The 15,036-nt window shown below is 34.6% G+C and overlaps 3 protein-coding genes across 5 annotated transcripts; all 3 read left to right on the top strand.

The window, feature by feature from the left end:
* Positions 1-2,587, top strand: LOC102600971 (uncharacterized). Its single transcript, XM_006339530.2, has 3 exons — positions 1-341; positions 1,003-1,131; positions 2,111-2,587. Exons 1-3 carry the CDS (start codon positions 33-35, stop codon positions 2,246-2,248), a joined length of 576 nt encoding a protein of 191 aa, XP_006339592.1. The 5' UTR covers positions 1-32; the 3' UTR covers positions 2,249-2,587.
* Positions 2,588-4,820: 2,233 nt separating this feature from the next.
* LOC102600197 (ATG8-interacting protein 1-like) lies at positions 4,821-9,473 on the top strand. 3 transcript variants are annotated; one of them, XM_006339529.2, is made up of 5 exons: positions 4,821-4,928; positions 5,814-6,088; positions 6,239-6,657; positions 8,910-9,034; positions 9,113-9,473. In XM_006339529.2, the coding sequence occupies exons 2-4, from the start codon at positions 5,830-5,832 to the stop codon at positions 9,012-9,014; spliced, it is 783 nt and encodes a 260-aa protein (XP_006339591.1). In that variant the 5' UTR covers positions 4,821-4,928; positions 5,814-5,829; the 3' UTR covers positions 9,015-9,034; positions 9,113-9,473. The 3 variants fall into 3 exon arrangements, with proteins under 3 accessions (XP_006339591.1, XP_006339590.1, XP_006339589.1); XM_006339528.2 differs by having other exon boundaries at positions 5,814-6,127; XM_006339527.2 differs by having other exon boundaries at positions 5,814-6,657.
* Positions 9,474-11,951: 2,478 nt separating this feature from the next.
* On the top strand, positions 11,952-15,023 carry LOC102599857 (origin of replication complex subunit 5). Its single transcript, XM_006339526.2, has 5 exons — positions 11,952-12,089; positions 12,256-13,112; positions 13,201-13,614; positions 14,281-14,596; positions 14,706-15,023. The coding sequence occupies exons 2-5, from the start codon at positions 12,277-12,279 to the stop codon at positions 14,757-14,759; spliced, it is 1,620 nt and encodes a 539-aa protein (XP_006339588.1). The 5' UTR covers positions 11,952-12,089; positions 12,256-12,276; the 3' UTR covers positions 14,760-15,023.
* The last annotated feature ends 13 nt before the right edge of the window (positions 15,024-15,036 follow it).

The raw sequence follows: 15,036 nt of genomic DNA, 5'->3' as shown, positions 1-15,036 counted from the left end.
TCTAAAAAAAAAATTAAACATCACTAGCTACAATGTTAAATCAATTGCGTAGATTTTCTTACACAATCTGCTTCTTCTTGCTCTTGATTGCCACCGGAACCCTAAGATTTCACCGTTTCGCCGAAGGCCTACAACGGAGGATCCACGTTTCCGACGATCTTAACGACGTCGTAGACAATGAGGAGGGTGAAGAATTGAAACCCGCAAACTCCGAATCCGCCCCGCCCCCAAATGATGTCGAAAAAATGAGCCCATCAGATATCCAATCTGAAATGATGAGGCGGATTCTAGGACCCGTTTTTGGATTCGTTAAGCTCCGACTCGGTACTCGTCGGACTCCGGTCGGTATCTCTATTTACCTTTGAATTCTTTGTTTTCATTGATAATATAATTACTGATTTGTTAATTAATCAGCTGGTAAGTTAATTTCTTTGCTGAAATTGAATATGATAGATCTATGTCAATGTAATTTCATAGAGTCATTCGAAAATGTCAAATCTTATTGCAGCAAGAGCTAACTATCGAGACTTTAGACTATCTGGTGTTTAAACAATACCCGGTCGCTTTTTACTATGGTTAGAAACTTGTATGGTAGTGTAGATATAAATGTGAGATTTCGAGAATCATCAATTCTAGACTGCCTTGAGATTACATTAATTTTTTTTAAATTTCGTATTGGGACGAAAGAGGTCATAATAGAGTGGAATGGATATACTGAAATCATATATGCGCAACAAGTTTGGGATTAAACCATAGTGATTGATTGATTGATGTTTGTGAGGTAAAGGGAAGGATTTGTTAAGGATCAAAACTTGCATCTAGAAGGTGTGGGAGCTTTACAAATGAGCTGCTAACTACACAAACTTGTCTCACTAACTGAAAAAGATTACTCAACTTTTTAGTTATAGGTATCAATGTTAATTTTCTTGTTTGGCTATTGTTGTTGGATGCAAGGTAATAGAACCTTATTGGTTTAGATTATAATGATTTTCATTTTTTCAGGAGATGGTTACTCATGTTGCCAAGCGGTGGGTCAATCTAGCAAGATCTGAAGGAATGGAGACAAAGTTCATAGGTGTTGATTGGACCACGATAATGTTCACCATGGAAAAAGGTCGAGACACAACAGAGGTTTGTTTTACTTTCCCAAATCAGATGTCTTCTAATTCTGTAACTGCTGATATTGCTTATGGATGCTTTTAGCAAAGAGCTTGTTCAAAAGGTTGAAACAATTAGGGAGTTTGGTAGAAAGTTGGTCTGTTTTTCCATGTTAACTACTTGAGAATATGATCGAAGAGAATCAATCTTAACACACACCACAAATGAAGAGTAGATTAATTATCACTTGAAGGAACTCTATGGGAAGATTTTCGAGAATTTGGAAAAGGGAAATGAAAAGTGAAGCTTCAAAGAAACACAACGATAACACTTTCCCTTTGTTACACCTGCTTTATGTCAACCTTGAACTCTCTGTAAATATTAGCTCTTTCTCCTCGAACACTCAGTAAGTAAGTCCACGAACCCGAAGGTGGTGAAGCAGGGGAGGGTTAGGGTGAAAACATCAATTAGTCCTTTAGAAAAATACCTCCAGCGGTACTACATTACTCCATTTTTAGATATAATGTCGAGCAACTTGAGGTTAATCCTGCATTTGTCAATTTCATTGTGTGCTGCCAACAAAACCATATTCCTTTTATTCAAAGGAGGTATTCTCAAATGCAAAATGTTAAATGTGGTTTCTTATGCTAAGGGAATTTCAATCCGACAATATTTTGGTGTTGTTATTATGCTCATCCAGGAAAGTAGAATGAATTACAGGAAGCATTCTCTCATTGTTTGGATATTAACATTAATGTAACTTTGCTAATTATTGTTGGTCAATCATCAATTAGTGCCGTATAACTAGTTGCTAGTCATGGCTTCCTTCTTTTGGTATAAAATTTTTTACTCGACTCTCATTTTTTTCTTAATGTGGCACATGCAAATTCCAATTTACAATCAGTTTGCTTTAAATTTTACCCCTGCAACTGCTTTTACTGCATGTTTTGAGCTGGTTTAACTCAGATTCTGAATGCTAGAGGGTTTGAGATTTTGTAAGTCAATTTCGCAGTTGAAAAAGTTTTTGCTGGAACAAGAAGAAGCATATGAGATTAACATAGCGGACCAACTATTTCGAAGACCAGGGGACCCTCCTTTTGATGAAGTATTCGAGATTGAGGAAGAGAAGAGCAGACACTCTGAGTTGTAATGGCTAGAAACAAACCTTTCTTTTCTCCTCTACTTCTTTCTTGATTTGCAGGAATTTGTACATTGGTTCATTCCTCCGTGCAGCTCATTCAACGATCCTCCAACAACATCTATTACGAGACAGGTTACTGGACGTGGCGGACATCTTACCTCACTCTTTTTCTCCTGAGTTTTCTGGTTACCATCTTGTTTCCCTTTTTGTTACCCAACATATCATTCATGATATTTTTTGTAACCAAGAGCTTATTAAATTATAGCTCTGCTTGGCTAATAAGTTACACATGTAGATTCAATAAATTAGTTGGAGTAGAATGCTAACATTTCAATATTGAACATCTTATACCAGTGGCAGGAAATATGAGTTAATATCTTAGAAGGTCACGAATCATGTGTTGTGCTCATCTGCAATACATTCTTAAAATAGTTTCTTCTTATATGTTTAAGTTTTGGTAAATAGAATTATTCGATATTTTGAATCGGTGAACAATAATACAGTGATTTCATTGAAGGGTCAAGATGTATGTAAATTTGCATGAACACCATTATTATATTATAAGTTATATAAAGAACCATGTTCTGCCTAATATGTCTTGGTATTCTCCTTTTATTAATAATGAGAAAGAAATAATATATCAATAAACTATACTCAACAATTATAGACATTATGTGCGTCGTGTCTAACATCTCCTCCACTCCTGTTATTGGTTTGTAAGAATGATGATTGATATCCCATATTATATTCTGCCAGTATTTTTTTTTCTTCTATTGAAATTTGGCTCTCATTACATTATTGTAAAAGTACATAGAGATTTAACTAGGTAAAACAGTAGTAAGGTCTACATATAATTTATCTGTAATTGTTAGTGATAAAGGGATCTCCAATCCTGTTCTCTATTTCACTCTCTAAATATAGAGTTTTCTATTTTTTCAGACAATCAACTTCAATCCAATTCTCTATTTTACTTTTCAAAAGAGAATATTTTTCTCTCTCCTCAATATTATATTATTATTATTTCTATTTCATTCTTATTTTCTTATTTCATAATATAAATTTCTTCTTTCTTTTTTTCGAAATAATCACTTTTATATAATTTTCATGTGATATAAAATTTTATTTTTTCAATATAAAATTTTATTTTATTCTAAATTTCTAAATAACATAAATTGGAAGCAAATATTATATAATATACAAATTAATGAACAATTCAAATAAAAGTGAAATCATTAATGAAAAATAATTATATAAGCATTACATAAATACCAACTTTCAACATTATTACGTTGCTCTATTAACACATTATGGAGTTCAAAATGAGCATTTTGTCCGTAATTTTTTTTATGTCTACCTGAAAATTGTTCAATGGAAGATTTTCATCTACCACCATTTTTGTCGTTGCAATTGGAGCCTCTACAACATCTTGAATCGGTGCATTAAGGTTACATCCATCCTCGATTATCATGTTGTGCAATATAATACATGTAGTCATTATATCATGCAACACTTCCTTTCTTCAAAAACGTGATTGTCCTACAATAATTGCAAAACGTGATTGCAAACCTCCGAATGTACGTTCAACATCTTTTCGGCTCGATTCTTGTTTCATCGTGTAATATTTCTTCTTTTGAGAACGTGGATTACGAATAGTTTGAACAATTGTAAGACCATTTAAAATTGTGCATTCTTTATAGTGAAAATTAATAATAAAATCAAATTATATTAAATTGACAAAAAAAAATAATTAAAAGATGAAATATTATTAATTCGGAATGAAAGTAGTAAATATTAAATAATATATATTTTTAAAAATATTATATTACATTTAAAAGGAATTACAAATATTAGAGATTTAATTCATAGCCTTTTATGAAAAATAATATGTTAATTACAAAATAATAGAAATAATGATAAAATAATTAAAAAGTGAAATAAAGAGTGTGAATAGTAGTTAGCCAAATTTGGAGAATTAATATTCAACTCTCTATATATGGAGAATAAAGAGTGAAATAGAGGGTGGTTGGAGAGCTCATTCTCTATTTTACTCTCAAAATATAAAGAATAGAGAGTAAAATAGAGTGAGATTGGAGATGGTCTTAACAATAATATAGTGATAAGTACTAACTATATATAAAATTCTCCTTTTGTCAAAAAAATAATTTTCCAGTATCTATAACTCAATCATAACATATTTGTCTATATTTATCATCATAACAAACAATTTTTCTGAAATTTCGTTATTATTCGTATAAAATTGACACATCTAATTCATGAATCACATGAAAAATTTAAAAATTACGTAGGTTAATTTATGTGGACAAATGTGAATAATATCAACGAAAATTTCATTTAATAAAAGGCAAAAGCGCACGTCAACCACTTCTCCACTCGTACAAGCAAACCGCTAAAAACCGGAAATACTTGAACCGGGCCCACAGAATTTGACCCAGCGACGCCGTTTTGGTAAAGAGTAAAACCGCTATCCTCACTTCATGAGCAAGTCATTTACACTGCAGCTTTACCGGTTTTGCCGGTTGTCTTTATCTCATTCACCAAAAAGATCTTAACTACTATATATAAACCATTCTCTCTCTCCGCTCATTTTTCGACCCAGTTTCCAATCATTCTCGCCGGAGCTCCGACGTTATCTTTACCGATCACGTATCTCTCACCGCTTATCGGTTTTGTAAGTATTCGGAAATTCTGCTCCGGTTTTAGTTTTTAGTTTAGCGATTTTATCTCCACTGATTTGTTGATCGTAGTATTTGACTGTTGGATTGTTTTGAGTTCAATCTGTTAATCTGATTTAGCTTTGTTCGGTAAATTAATTAGTGCAGTGGATTCGGTCTTCGGATCTGTGTTATGTACTTCTGCTGAATGCTTGTTTATTACGTAACTTCTTCTCTGTCTATACAATTCTGTACATGTTGCTGTTTCTCCTATTAATGATTTTATCTCTGTTGTGTAAATTACATTGATTATACTCGAAATTGGAACTTTTTAGGGTTTGGAATAGTGTTGTTCAAAAGTAACTGATCCGTAGATTGAAAAATATTGGCAGACGAATTTGGTAGTGAAAAATTGTAAACGGCCGAATGAATTCAAAGTTCAAAGTTAACAAAAATAAGACAAACACACACAGAGAGAGGCACCATAAGTTTTCTTCAAGTTTCTCCTGATTATGTTAGCAGTTTGCATGTTTTGAAAAGTACAAGAGATGGTTCCATTGGAACAAATGTGACTTCAGAGGTATTAAGCAACTTCCATGTGTAATTGCCTTGAAATCTTGTGGTTTTATGTCCTCAATGTCGCAAGTAGCATGTTATAAGACTTCTAAGTTCGACGATTCTATAAAGAATTACTTGATGTCATACTTGCTAATTTCGTGCATTTTTGGTACCAGAAGTTTGCAGAAATGTATTAGAGTTCAATAAACTTATCATATGCGTCCTCATAATTTCTTACTGATTTTCTTCGGAATAAATTTGACATTTTGTTATTCAGAAGGCATGATGCCCTTTAAGCACTTGACCTCTGATTTCCTGTGTTTTCTCTTTTTAAATCTCTTCAGTTTCAATTTCTAAAAGATGGCAAGTAATGAGGAAGGTGAAGAAACTGCTCCTCGTGGAAATGAGTGGGAAGTTGTATCACTCACACAATCAGCATATGCTGCTGCCCCTGGTCCAAAGCAGGTTGACTCGAATGATGATAATGGCAGTAGCACAGATTATGTAGCTGAAACTTCCCAGGCAATGTTTATGTCTGGACACTTTGTCTTTCCACCAAGCCAACATGAGAATTTGCCATTGGAACCTGATGTAAATGAGATCAATACTGAACAGGAAGGTGAAGATGCTACTCCAGAACTTGTTGCTAATGAAGAGGGTAAATCAGATTTTTATGAAGGAAGTACAGAAACTAAAGGATCGAGCACACCAGAATTTCCTGGTATTCAATTTTTTGATGAAAAGGGTAACCAGTTATCTATTGGTGCAGAATTTGAAGAAGATGCAGCCGTGCAACGCTTTAGTTTGGTAGACAAAGAGCAGAGTATCTTTGGTGCTGCTAACTATAGTTCATACCAGAGTGAAGAACCCATGGGTTTCTCCACAACAACAGAGGAAACCAACGTTCTTGAAGAATCAGTTGAACCCTCTCACCAGGGCTTAGAATCGGGCAGTTCGAATTTGCCACAGACAAAAGATGAAGATGATTATGATGCCGCTAACCTTCCTTGTCAAGCATGGTGGAAAAGACGGGCTGCTTCCCTAGTTGCCCATGCGAAAGACACAAATGCATTATGGTCTATTTTCATTGCTGCTGCTGTTATGGGCCTTGTGATTATTGGTCAGAAGTGGCAGCAAGAAAGGTGGCAAGTATTGCAAATGAAGTGGCAGGCTGGAGTCCATAGTGAGGTGAGTTGTTGCTGTTTGTTAAAAAATAATTGAAAATGGTATCCCCATTGAGTTGAATAGTTCAACTTTGTGTCCATCTGCAAATGAGTTTTTCTTTTTTAAGAAAGGAAAATGTGGAAAAAACTAGCTAGAGTCACTTTGTAATACTTGATCTACCAGTTAAAGTATTACAAAGTCGCTCTAGGTGGTCTTTTCTGCATTTTTTGTTGATGCAATACTTGCCAATTGGCTGACAATTAGAAAATCCAGGGAGTTAACTAGCAAACAGGATATTCTGATTGAGATAACTAAAAGAAGAAACACAAGATTGACCTTGAATAGGTGTATTTAAATAAGATCCAGCTGATAAAAATGTCTTCAGCTTTGCTGCAACCCATTTTCTTTGTCAACATTATCAAGTACCTCACTAGATTTCCTCCCTCCTCCATACCCAAGTATTCACTCTTCTCTCCTCTTTTTGTTTTCATTTCATTGGTCACCTGAGGTCCTTGATAGCTCATCAGTTTTGCACCATTACTAAAGTTGTTTTCATGAAAATGACTTTTGAATGCACACTGAGGCCTGTACCATATCTTGACGTATACTTGCGCAAGCTCCTTTTCACAAGGGCATCTCATTATATTCTTTCATGACCTACTTTTGGCGAAAGTGCGGTTGCTAATGTCTTTCTTGTGGTGAATCTAGTATATAAAATTTTTGTTGTCGAACTCTGGAAGAGTACAATCTTTCCCTTAAAATAAATACATGAACTACTTTGCAGATCCTACAGTTGAGTTGATTTCCTTCCCGTTGTTTTGGGGGGATATGTTAGTAGTATGTTACTGTTATGTGATTGTCCTTGGATCTGTATGCAAGAATTCTTTTTTCTCGGATTCTCTTCGGTGCTGTAGACCCTTGTGATCTGCATTTATTCATCATCATCTATTTCTGATTAAGTAGTTTATCTCTCTCAGGAATAAGTGGACTCCACTATCCATCTGCCTCAGAAGAGGATGGAATATACTTGTACTGCATAGCCTCTAGTTACACCTATGGTCTGCCTATCTTTAGATGGTTTACAATTCTTATACCTGTATATATAGAGAATTAGGGAAGAAAATAAGTGCCCTGTTTTATTTGGGGAAAATGAGAGACCCTTGTATGATTTTGAACAATGCCATATCATTCCAATCCGACAATTAAATCTTCAAGGTCATTCACAATCTCCAATTACAGTTAATGCCTCAATCTGTAGACATAACTTGCTTTCAGAATTCCTTTTTGCTCATGTTTTGGTTTGCTGGCAGAATCAGAAAGTTGGGAAAAAACTGAAGATAATCTGGATTCTAGTAAACCATACCCCTTTGCATCTTTTGGACCATTTGGTTGGAAAAGAAATGAGAGATGTTTTGAGAATCATTTAGATATTGTAAACAATAGGCGCCTCAAAATCTACATTTCTGGTATAGGGGTAATATGATAGAAAATTAGCGACAGTTCGAGGAATTTATAGTAGTTAACTAGTTATGAGATTATAATTTGATACAGCTTTGCTGTAGTTTGTATGCTGTTGGTACATATTCAACGGAATTTACCTTACCTTATAAAAGTCGTTTCACCAACTCCGCTGCCCTATACAAAAATACCAAAATGACTTTAGGAGGGTTATTATTTCATTGTCTCTCCCCAGACCCCACTTGTGGGATTTCACTATTGTTGTTATTAGTTCATTGGCCTTAGACTAGCTCGCAGTATTATTGTTTCTGAATATGGTTCTTAGTTGAGTCTGGAAATTCATGGGTGTTAAAATAAGTGAACCTGAATAGCTGAATCTGCAGGTCTTTTGACCTCCTCATTATTAATCTTCAGCCCTTGCCCCATGTCTGATTCTGTGTTGAAGTGCAAAGGAGTTTGCCACTTAACACTTGCTGTAGATTGCATGTTTTCTTCAAGATCTCCATTGTTGGTTCTGGGAAGTTAAAAGCCTGTGTTGCTTCCTGTTGGTCTAGTCAATAGCTTTTATAATAAGATGGTACTGGAGACTTCAATCACACAAACAGTTAAGTGATCAAAACCGGGATTAACCTTTCACTTAGTGTGGTATAGAAGAACATTACACCCTGGAAGTCATCCTTATATATGTTGTTAGTTCCGCTTGTGTTTCTTGTTGTCAGTTCAAACATCTTGGTTCTCAGAAATGCCATTTGGACTCGTAATTTTACTCTGTTTAGTTGCATTAATTGGTTCACTGATCTGTATTTCAATGTTGACAGAGGATTAGCAGGATGTTTGGTCCACTATCTCGATTGAAAGATGTGATTGTTGGGGGTGATCGCCGTGGTACGTTTATCAGAGGGAGTGGACCAGCTCAACTTTAGGATGATGACGACGAAAATGAGTGAGTGAGCCAAAGTTTTGTTTACTTGATATGCTAGCTTTGCTTTTTCAATGTACCTGATTTACTTGCTTTTGACAGGGCATGATGCGAATATCTTACGTTCTTATGCCGGGGTTGTATAAGCACGCACCAGGGTGTCTTGATTGTTGGGTTAAGTTTGGGAGGTTGCAGCAGCCAGCCCTGTTTGATGTTGATTCTCGCACTTTGCACTAGAGTCTAGCTACGTTCTGAAAAATAGCATCTGGAAACTTTACATCTTATACAATTGTTCACAAAAGGTTTAAGTTGTCTGCTATCTGATTTTTCTCATGGGATTTCTGGAAAAAAATGTAGTATATTATTTTCATAATCTAATTTTCAGCAGGTGTGGAGCTCGTCAGTCTTGTACATATCTGGTGTCAGATGGATTGCTGGATTTTACATACAGTTTTTTGGATTACCTTCTGCTTACAATTATAGCCTTTATTTATTAGTAGGGAAAAAGGACAAATATACCTCCGAACTATCGTAAATGGTATGTAGATACCCTCCGTCATACTTTTGGAACATTGGTGCCCTTATCGTCCAAAAATTAGAGCATATATACCCTTCATACTAATCGATATACACGTGTCATAATCTTATTCACTAATTGACATTTATTTAAGGGAAAAAGGACGAATATATCCATGAACTATCGTAAATGGTATGCAGATATCTTCCGTCATACTTTTGGGACATTGATGCCCATGTCGTTCAAAAATTAGAGCATATATGCCCTTCACTCTAACGGAAGACTAAATAGGGACACGTGGCGCAATCTTATCTATCGATAAGTATCTAATCGATAGATAAGATTATAACACGTGTATGTCCATTAGTATAAAGGGTATATGCATTAGTTTTTGGACGGTAGGGGCACCAATGTCCCAAAAGTATGACGGAGGGTATTTGCATACCATTTACGATAGTTCAGGGGTATATTTGTCTTTTTTCCCTTTATTTAATATTGGATTGACGGATAAGATTGCGCCACGTGTCCCTATTTAGTCTTCCATTAGAGTGAAGAGCATATATGCTCTAGTTTTTGGATGGCAGGGGCATTAATATCCCAAAAATATGACTGAGGGTATCAGCATACCATTTACGATAGTTCAAGATATATTTGTCTTTTTTCCCTTACTAATACATGAGTAGTAGTAGCAGATGGGTGCATAAATTTCGTACTAATCTCCTATCTTTCCTTTTGACAAAACAATTACTAATATCTACCTATTATGTGAGAGATTTTCACTCCTATTATTGTACTAATTTAATATTTTATAACATTTTGATTTAATATAGGGGTAAAATGGTAATCCAACTTCACTTTCACCAAACAACTAATGCCTCCTTCAATACCCACATAATAATACCAAAAAAAAGACAAAAATGAAGTAAAATAAATACTCCTTAACTTATCTAGATGAAAAAAATTAAATTATAATGAAGAAAAACGTACCAGTACTCGATAAATTTCATATATAATGGAGGAGCTAGTTATGTTCCAGATGTCATAGTTTTCGTTTGACTTTGGAACACATCAAATAATCAAGTGCAACAAAATCTAAAATAACAAAGTGAAAATCTTGAAATGTTATTGAAACCTAATCAAAATGAATTGAGTTTTTCCACAATAGAAGACTATAAAGCCACAAAATTGATCCAAACAACCCTTGGCCTTTCCACTTCGAGCCCGTTTGGATTGACTTAAAAGTCGGTCAAACCTACTTTTAAGTTAGTTTTTGACTTCTGGAAGAGTTTGATAAATATAAAAAATAACTTAAAATAAGTCAAAAATGACTTAAAATAAGTCACGAAGTGTTTGGCAAGGTAAAAAATGACTTAAAATAAGTCAGAAACCAAAAGTAGGTCTCCCCTTACTTTTTATTTTTGACTTAAAAGTCATTTCAATTTGATTTTTTATTTTTGATTTAAAAGCTACTTTTTTAAGCCAATCCAAACGAGCTCTAACTTTATTCCCATATGTAACTTCTGCCTCTTCATACCTCCAATATCAGTTTTTCTGTTGTGATGTAAATGGGACTACTAATTGATACTACGTATATTTTTAGGAGTTAATTTAAAGATAATATTAATAGTCACATCTTCAAAGGATGCCTCGTATATTGTACTTAATGTTGAATTCAAAGGATACCTTGTATACTGTACTTAATGTTGAATCAAAATAAATTTTCAAAACATTTGATTTGGACTTCAAAAGTCACTAACAAATTTAACATAATATTTAATATTTTATAACATTTTGATTTAATATAGGGGTAAAATGGTAATCCAACTTTGCACTTGAAGGATTCCCACTTATAATAATATATGATATGGTTAAAAACCTTGGTTGTAGGTCACTATTTATGAGTACATATGTACATTTTATCATTTATTTTAGTGCTCAATTGAAATAAGCCATATTTTGAATATCTAAATGAAATTTACTATAAATTTAAGTCCGTTGATGTATTAAGCCTCAATGTCTATTTTGCTGTTTTTGTCATATAATAACTGTCTATCTACTTCTTCCTTTAGTCACTAACATACTCATATCATTATATACACTAGCTCTAAGAGATCAACAATTATACGGTAAATAACATATTTATACCTTGATGTAAACTAGCTCTAAGAGATCATCAATATGTTTCCAACAATTTTTGTAGGGGTTCGATAGTATTTGAGGATTAAATTTAAAGTATTAATTTAAAATTAACTTTTGTTTAGGAAATATTAACAAAATAGTAAATTTATTTCCTTCACTTGCATAAATTCAGAGAAATTTATTATTTTCTTTTCATTAAATAATTATATAAAATATTAATTTTTCAAAATATAATTAATAAAATTATTTTTTAAAGAGTGTAGTCACAACTCGCATCTTTCAGATTGGCGGGAAAATTAGCTGTCATATACCTAGGGTTGAATTGATTAAAGACTCTTTTCAACTCCGTTTCTTCCTTCACCGGCCACCGCAAAATTTCCGGCAGATTTCGTTTCTCCGACGACCAGCAAACTGTACCGCAAGGTGCGTCCTCATCTCTCTCTTCTCTTTCAGTTTTTTTGTGTGAATTTTTATGCAATTAAGTTGTGTTCAGTTCCTGAAGTGTCTGCATAGAAGTTCGGATGTAACTATAGATACCGTTAGGGTTCTTTCGTTCCCCTGTAATGAATGTTTATACTGCTATTTCCAGGATTTTGGCACATAAGAAGAAATGGGTGATGAAGGAAATCCACAAACTCCTAGAAGAACCACTAGAGCATCATTGTCTAGCACACCGAATCCAAAAAGTTCTACAGGGAAGTTAAAATCATGTAATTTGTTGCCTTTCACAATACATGATCTCGCTTATGGAGATGAATCAATTAGTTTCAATGATTTGATTTCTAGTTTACCTGGTAGACGTGCACAAATTATTGAATTATTACACCTTTTGGGCCCTTTGGATTCTCCAATGTTTCCTGTGTTTGTATATGGAGGTGCTTCGACTGGGAAAACAAGTTCGATTCTTCAGACATTTAAGCACCTAAAACGTCCATTTGTTTACTGCAGTTGTATAACGTGCTATAACCCAAGGATACTATTTGAATCTGTGTTGAACCAGTTATTGCTTCATAGAAGAAATGAAAGCAATCGTTATTCCAGTACGAAACGCTGTGAAAGGCCCTCCGATTTTGTAAATCTTTTGCAGGAGGCTCTTCATAATGTGGTAGATAGTTTGAAGGGGAATGTGGAGAAATCAAGCTCGAAGAAGTCGGTGGGAAGGGCTAGGGGAAAAATGGTTTACTTGGTATTTGATAACTTGGAGCTTGCTCGTGAATGGGATAAGAGTTCCAACATATTGCCTTTTCTCTTTAAGCTCTATGATATTCTGAAAATGCCAGAAGTGGGTTTGATTTTTCTCAGTAATGCCTCACCTGACACTTATTACTCGGACACTGGTTATGTAGAACCCGTTCCTGTTTACTTTCCTGATTACACCGAGGATGAGCTTCGTCAAATCTTAATGAAAAACCAGAAAAACCCAAAGCTATATTCCTCATTTCTTGGGTAAGTGTGAATTTTCAATTTGATTTTATCACTTTGGTGGCTTTATTAAAAATTTAACCTATACACAGTCTTTTTTATTTTAATACAGAGTGGTGTTGAGGCCATTTTGTCGAGTTACTCGGCGAGTTGATGAATTATTGACTGCATTCTCATCATTATATCAGATATATTGTGAACCTCTTGATGATTTAGGCATTGTTCCAAATGAAGATATGAAAAGAAAACTTTTTTCTCATCTTCAACCACATATTGGACCATCCCTGAACGAAACGTTCAAAGTTGAAAGCAGGCTGTCTTCTGAAGCCTCATCTAACACGAACAAATGGAAAGGCATTGCCAAGAAAGTTGGAGTTAGTGAATCTTCCAATGAGATAGACTTTCACATGTCTGCATGTGCCAAATATCTTCTTATTTGTGCTTTCCTTGCTTCAAGAAATCCAGCTACCCTTGACGCATCCATGTTTGACTCAACTGGAGGTTCCAATAACAAAAAACGAAAGAGGTAGTTAGTAATTCCGGATTCTGTTTTTCTTATGTTGCTGTCAATTCTAGTTTCCTTCTTTTGCTAGATAAACTGCTTGTATTGATTGTTTTCTTCGCATTTACATGAGTGCTTTGGTCATAACTTCTTTCTTAAATTCAGCAGAGAACAAATATAGTACATCTTTGTTGCATGATAAATTGCAATACTTGACATATGTATTACCGAAATAATCAGGGGTGATAAATTGGAGTACTTGACGACATAGGAATCACTGAAATAGCCAGATGTAAAAATGAGCATTTGCTTCCTTATTATCTTATTTATCATCGAAGCAATTAGTAGGAAACATTCTGGTAATTGTTATGAAGCTTTGAAGTCCTGGCTCATTCATGAGACTTCCCTAAGGAAATTTAAGTTTTGAAGAAGTGGTGATGTTGTCTGATGATTAGGTTTGCTGGTGAATCCTTATTGGCATTTGAACTGTTGCTACTTCTTATGCATCAACTTATATCTCTTAAGAATTTGTATGAAACTGTTATTTTACCTTCCTGGTATTTGATGATCTTAATCCCTTTTAAAGTTTCAGTGTTTCACATTTTTCTGATGCAAATCATATTTTAGTTGTCTTTGATTATCTTACTTCATTTTCCCTTGTACGCCTAAAGATATGATCTCTGCTTTTAGGAGCTCAGAGAAGTCAAAAGAGAAGAAGGAAATTGCAGAACAAGAATTGCTCTTGAAGGGACCAGGAACGTTTCCCTTGGAAAGATTATTAGCCATCTTCCAGTGTATCGTATCTGTGTCAGAATGCTTACCTGATGAAGAAGCACAAGGAGATGGTGGATTGGAAGGAGAGAGTTGGACTAACGGGCTATTGTCTGATGTTCTTTTGGAATTATCAAGTCTGTGTAATGCCAATTTTATCAGTAAAGGCGGAAGTTGCCCCTTGGAAGGCGCTAATCGGTATCGATCTATGGTGTCTGAAGCTATGGCTCTTAAGGTAACCTTTAAATACCTGTTTCCATAATTGTTTAAAAGTAAAAACTGGCCGTATTTTCAGAAGCTGTTCTCACTGTCCATTCTGGCTCATTTTGTTTCTCGAACTGCAGGTTGCAAAGAGTCTAAAATTTCCTCTGGCAAAGTATTTATATAGAGGAGGATGATATAGAAGATGTCTGTTCATGTTAAAATGATTTTGCATGTCAATCAAGAGCAACATGTGAACATGATGCAGTCGACAATGCAACATCACCTAACCAACCCCTGTGGCATGGTGAATGTACGATTAAGATTCTACTTATATTTATCTCACTCATTATTGTATACTCAACGGCGAAAGGCTATAGTGTAAGTTGATTGATTGTACTCCATGAAGAACAATTAAACAGTATCATCTATCGAAATACCCAAGCCATGAGTTCTTTGATTTTTCCTGTGTAA

This window comes from Solanum tuberosum, unplaced genomic scaffold (genome assembly GCF_000226075.1).
Source record: "Solanum tuberosum cultivar DM 1-3 516 R44 unplaced genomic scaffold, SolTub_3.0 scf00010, whole genome shotgun sequence".
NCBI classification, from domain to species: domain Eukaryota; kingdom Viridiplantae; phylum Streptophyta; class Magnoliopsida; order Solanales; family Solanaceae; genus Solanum; species Solanum tuberosum.
This window is presented reverse-complemented; position numbering and strand designations above follow the sequence as displayed.

Excerpts from the sequence above, each read along its gene's own strand:
- LOC102600197 (XM_006339527.2), top strand. The coding sequence starts at position 5,830 with ATGGCAAGTAATGAGGAAGGTGAAGAAACTGCTCCTCGTGGAAATGAG. Across the intron at positions 6,658-8,909 it reads AGGCTGGAGTCCATAGTGAG|AGGATTAGCAGGATGTTTGG; the intron begins GTGAGTTGTTGC and ends CAATGTTGACAG.
- LOC102599857 (XM_006339526.2), top strand. The coding sequence starts at position 12,277 with ATGGGTGATGAAGGAAATCCACAAACTCCTAGAAGAACCACTAGAGCA. Across the intron at positions 13,615-14,280 it reads AATAACAAAAAACGAAAGAG|GAGCTCAGAGAAGTCAAAAG; the intron begins GTAGTTAGTAAT and ends CTCTGCTTTTAG. Across the intron at positions 14,597-14,705 it reads CTGAAGCTATGGCTCTTAAG|GTTGCAAAGAGTCTAAAATT; the intron begins GTAACCTTTAAA and ends CTCGAACTGCAG.
- LOC102600971 (XM_006339530.2), top strand. The coding sequence starts at position 33 with ATGTTAAATCAATTGCGTAGATTTTCTTACACAATCTGCTTCTTCTTG. Across the intron at positions 342-1,002 it reads TCGGTACTCGTCGGACTCCG|GAGATGGTTACTCATGTTGC; the intron begins GTCGGTATCTCT and ends TCATTTTTTCAG. Across the intron at positions 1,132-2,110 it reads AAGGTCGAGACACAACAGAG|TTGAAAAAGTTTTTGCTGGA; the intron begins GTTTGTTTTACT and ends TCAATTTCGCAG.